The sequence below is a fragment of the Salvelinus sp. IW2-2015 genome, linkage group LG35 (genome assembly GCF_002910315.2).
Source record: "Salvelinus sp. IW2-2015 linkage group LG35, ASM291031v2, whole genome shotgun sequence".
In the NCBI taxonomy this organism is placed as follows: Eukaryota; Metazoa; Chordata; class Actinopteri; order Salmoniformes; family Salmonidae; genus Salvelinus; species Salvelinus sp. IW2-2015.
In genome coordinates, this window is record NC_036874.1 from 4,000,160 (window position 1) to 4,005,703 (window position 5,544).

Genomic DNA, 5,544 nt, shown 5'->3' on the forward strand with positions numbered 1-5,544 from the left:
CCCCACTCCACCACGGGACAGGGGAACAGGAGCCCCATTCAGGAGGAAGGAGGGGTGGTGTGTTTTCTTTGGGTGTGCAAGAGAGAGTATCAGCAGGGCGGAGAAAAAGGGGAGAAAGAGAGAAAGACGACAGACAGGGGGCGGAGCAGAGGCCACATTTCACAGCCTAAATGACAGATTCAACCCAACCAGGACTCTTTACAAATTACCGCCTATGGTTTTTAAAGGGACAAGTTGATGTGCGTGTGTATTCAGATCTGTGTGTGTGTTGGCAGCTGCTGTTATTAGTCTAAACTAATGCTGATTCCCCTCGTCGCCTCATGGCTCCCCAAGGGAGGATGTTTGAGGAGTCGGTGTGTTTCTGCTTCACAGTAAACTTTTCTGCTGAATCATTACTGAGGGGTTGTGTTTGTGCTGTAAGTAAGGCTGCCTAGAGCCCTGTGGAGCTGGGGCCCTGGGGGGCTGGGGCCTGGTGGGCTGTGGAGCTGAAAACATATTTTTTGTAATTCATTAGAAATCATCAGATCAATGTTTACGAGGAGTGTTTTGACATATTTTTATAATCCGTAAAGTCTGGATTCGAAGCGTTAGAGCAACGACACACAGGCGTTTCACCATTATCCACTAACCACAATGCATATTCTTAAAGTCAACAACTCAGGTCCCTTAAGGAGAGGAGAGGAGCGGCAGATGACTGACCAGTCATTTCAGATTATAGTCTAGAGACAAAGTTGGTTCCGGAACTCTAGCCTACAACTGTACTCACAATGGAGATAGTGACTTGTCCTACTACTGATGATCACCGTATAGTTATTATAGTATTTACCCGGACATCGCCTCCTCTTGAGGACACACTCTTTCTTTTCCCAGATGGGGGGACAGGGTTTTCCGTAGGCGGAAGGGATCTGGACAACTTCCCTGGTCCTCGTCTCCTCACCCCATTTAAATCCACAGGTTTTCCCTGACCGGGAGCAGGGGCTCCACTCTCCCCACTCACCCACCGCGCAGTGCACTGCACAAATGATTAAGAAAGAGGGGGAGACACACACTGTATGTTACAAGAGGCATAGACCAAAGATATTCACAACCAAAATTCACGTATAGAAGGGCAAAGACACTGTAAAGCATTTGAAGTAAACACCAGTGGAGGCTAGTGCCACTTTAAATCGGAGGTTGGGCTAATTGTTTTGGCTGGATACTAAACACACCATGTGTTTGATGTGTTCCATACCTTTCCATTCCAGCCCAATGAGCACATCCTCAGATTTCCCCACCAGCCTCCACTGGTAAACACTCTCTCCTCCTTGTTCTGGAGCTCACCTTGAAGGGAACACTCCATGAGTTTGTCGTTTGGTTCAAACTCGTCTGGACAGACGTGGTGACACTTCCCCAGCAGCAGGTACAGGCCTGATCTGCACCTTGTACATGTGTCATTGATCAGACAGGCATCACAGTCCGCAGGACACTCTGAAACACCAACAGATACATAATATTACACCTGCACTGGAGTCAAATCACATCAACACACACAACAAAGACCTTTACAATTACATTAAACTGCATTCTTCCATTCTAAGAAAACAAATGCAATACGATATGCTATTTTAACTCCACATTTTACATCATGTGATTGAGACAAAGAAACAAATATGTAACGCTAATACACTACACTAGCCCCCTCTTTGTAACMTGTCTAACACCAACACCATCAGTACTTAATAATATTGTATTAGTCTAATATTCTACTCACTGGGAACACATTCCCTTTGTGTGTCGCTGCAGACCAGGCTCTCTGGGCAGCTCTCCTGACACTTGCCCAGGTGGAGATAGTACCCCGCTCGGCACCGCATGCAAAGGTTCTTATTGAAGCAAGAATCACACTCCGGCCTGCACTCTGAAACACCCAGTCAGTCAGTCAACAGCCTGCACGTTTATGTRGCTCTTGAAGTGGTTTGTTGAACATGCAGTATGTTAGAATGAGCAGCACTCTATAACAGGACACTTGGCTGCACATAGAAGCACATCTGTTTATGAGATTTTAGTGTACAAAATAATAGAAGATCATGCATTTGGAGTGACTGGCATGCAGTGCTACCAAATAGACTTAATACATACACTAAAACACAGATAGTGTGCCTAGTCCTGGAATAAAAAGCATGGAGTTTCTCAGTTGAAATAGCTTTTTAGCCTAGGACTAGGCTTAATCTGTCTATGTAAACCGTCCCTTAGTGTAAAAGTAGAGGTAGGTTATAAACGTCTTTGGTAATAGCCATGCAACTTACTTGTGCATGTGTTTCTGTCTGGCGAGCGGGTGCCGTAGAAACCACTGGGGCAGGAGGGCAGACACACCCCCATCTGCCTCATCCCATTTCTCTCCAGGAAGATAAAGAGGCGGGGCTTACAGGACAGACAGCCATTATAATCAGAGCAGGTCAGACAGCCTCCCTGGCACCCTGAGCTCACCCCTGGGATCTCTGCAGGCAAGACGGAGGGAGATGATGTGGCACAGAAGGACAAAAGTCAGTTTAGACATTTTACTTTGTATGTGTCTCAAATGGCACAACATTGACTTTATAGTGCACTGCAGAAGTAGTGCACTATAGGAATAGGTTGCCATTTTGGAAGCAACCATACAATAAGTTGGCACAGGGTTTCTCAACCTTTTCTGGATACTGTACCAGTATCATCACATTTTGATCTGCCTGAAGTACCCCACTCCTCCTGTACAACTGATCGTTTGGCATATGGGTCCTTTCCAAGTTCCCTGTGTACAGGCCAGGTTGGCAGGTACCCTCACGGGGTACTGCTACCCAAAGATGAGAAGCACTGATTAAGCAGAGACTCTTATCCAAAGTGCCTTATAATAACATAAGTGTATGTGTCAACTAAAGTAATTGACACAACYACATGATCATTGCAAAAGGCAATGTCTTACGTCAGGTGGCGTCACTCCTCCGTGACGCTCGTCCCTCAACTGACATGGTACTGTATCTGACTTTAACAATATGTAAAAGGTGCATCATCACCCAGCCACACTAAGCCAACCAACAACGGTGGAACAGAGGAACATCCCTCAACATGTTGTTACACTATCATTTACATTCAATAGAGCTATTGTGTAAATGGGGATAGTCTATGTTTTTAATAGAATCGACAATGCCAATTCAGGTTCTAGTTTGAATATATTACTGCGGCAGTGAGACAAATGAAGGTGTTAACCAACACTGCAACTCAACACATCACAAATCAACATATCACAAATCAACTATGCCTCTCTCTCTCTTTCTCTCTCTCTCTCTCTCTCTCTCTCTCTCTCTCTCTCTCTCTCTCTCTATGCCAATTAAATAAAGAGGGACTACTGCTTACATTTAAACAAATATAGCTCTTCAGACTATATGAACTGTMTGTAGTCTTCTAAATTGWGTGCATGAAGTTGTGTAGAATTGTATTAAAGTAATGACTTCTATCCAACTACCGCAACGAGGATACCAAATAGCCAACAAAGCGTTTGGGTGGTGATAAAATGCTACAGATGTACATATTTTTCTGGGAACAGTGACCATAGAACAACTCAATAATAAACATGACAGGCAGCAAGCAGGCCTGTGGACTCTCTTGGAGGGAAAAATAATCAAATGAGACGTCAAGCATACCAAGGTTTGCACGCAACGCCAGAAGCCGCGCACTTCTTATTCTCGCTCTCTCCGCAGAAGAAGTACAGTTTATTCCTTGTACTATGACTAATAGGACGAAACAATTTGTCAACATTATCAATATTCAGACAGACCTCCAGCTGACTGTCTGGCCATGACACTGCGAACACYGCCAAATGAGTAAGATGAGTAATCGGCACTGGCACTGATAACTTTGCAACATGTCTCAAATTCATCTTCATTATGCTTCGTGTTGAAGATAAGCCTATCTGTCGACCCACATGGTTCACAGGGTCGACTGTGTTAGAAACAGGGAAAGGCTGAGCTTTCATTATGACTGATGGTAGGATTAGAAAGGGATTGCAAAACTGCCTGTCTGTAGGCCTATACATCCTACTCAGATAGCAAGCCTTGTGTCAGAGYTATTTCCATAGGCTCAGAAAAAAGCCCTGCCAGAATGTGAATAACATCCAATTTCTCTGTTGGTTGGTGTGGAGGTTGGCACCTGCTCTGGTTGAAATTATTAACATTTTATGTACGCAAAATGTTTATAGGAAAGTGTTATGACTCAGACTTTTCCAAAATGTTGGTCTAAAGGTTAAAATCCTGCATAAATGTGTCCAGTCTCTACTATAAGGAGGCTATAAAATACCCAGGGTAGGACAGTGTCTTTGAAAGAGGGATAGTGTCATCACAGTATGTGAGAAGTCTACAGACAAATGGGGAACTGAGCAGCGCTCCATTACCATAAATTGTCATCTTGGACTGGGCACAAGTGAAGTCCTGACTGCTGCTGCTGATTTAAGCTATGTGTGACTGACTTGTAGGGCAGCACGTCAAATGGCTTAACTCTCAACTCTTGTTGAATTACAGAGCTTGACCTCAGAGGACGGTGGAGATGAGGACAGACTGGTTGAGAGGAGAAAAGGTTGGGTATATACTAGGACTACCAGCAGGAGCTGCAAGTGAGTACCTGACTGAGGAAATATATTGCCATTTCACACTACTGAGCCAAGCTGAACCAAGCTGAACTGAGCTGTATTGTGCCTGGTTATCCATCTACTGTACCTTAGTTGCTGGAACCATGCAGGAAAGGACACGTGAAAAGATCATATCTGAGCCAGCACTTTATGGTTTGGGTTGGCATGATGTGAAAATGGTACTAGCAGGTGGCTCTGGGTTACTTTAAACCAGGGGTGCTCAAACTTTTGGGATTGGTGGGACAAAATATAATCTGAGTGGTGGGCCGCGGGCCAAACAAATTTACATGATTTATTAAAAAATATTTAAGGTAAACAATACCTTTTTAGGGTCGTGAAATAATAGCTTTTTTGAAGGTAATCATAAAATGTCACTTCAAACATTAATCAAATCATAGCCATATAACTTGACACACATTCTGATTACCACCCACTGGGCAAAAACTAGTTGAATCAACATTTTTACCACGTCATTTCAACAACAAAAAATTGAATGTGATGAKGTTGAATTAACGTGGAAAATTGATTGCAAAACGTTATCAACGCAAGTGAATTTTAACTTTATTTTACACACATTTTTACCGAAATCCAACTATGTGGTGATTTTTGTTGTTGTGGTCGATTTCACGTTGAATTCATGTTAGCTGGCAACTCAACCAAATGTAAATCAAACTAGATGTTGAAATGACTTCTGTGCCCAGTGGGCAGATGTATAATTTTTTTTACCATTGTAGCATAGAAACTGCAACCAAGTTTCTATGTTCATAAGGCTAAGGACTTTAATGTGTGCAGGTTTTTGGGGGCCCTAAGCCCCCCATCTCGCACGCAAAACATTTTAGTGTCCCCCTCTTGGCGGCGGAGAGAAATATTTGCAGCTTTAAAAGTTAATGATTTTTGCCTTGGTGGGGGGG

The 5,544-nt window shown here is 43.6% G+C and overlaps 1 protein-coding gene across 1 annotated transcript in view; it reads right to left on the bottom strand.

Annotated features, from left to right (window-relative positions):
* The window catches only part of LOC111959173 (R-spondin-3), an 88,733-nt gene that overhangs the window by 11,710 nt on the left and 71,479 nt on the right, over window positions 1-5,544 (bottom strand). Inside the window, exons 2-5 of the mRNA XM_023980653.2 lie at window positions 2,283-2,516; window positions 1,751-1,894; window positions 1,321-1,467; window positions 827-1,012 (exon numbers count right to left, since the gene is read on the bottom strand). Of these exons, the coding sequence (XP_023836421.2) occupies window positions 827-1,012; window positions 1,321-1,467; window positions 1,751-1,894; window positions 2,283-2,516 (711 nt within the window). The remainder of the gene's footprint in view (window positions 1-826; window positions 1,013-1,320; window positions 1,468-1,750; window positions 1,895-2,282; window positions 2,517-5,544) is intronic.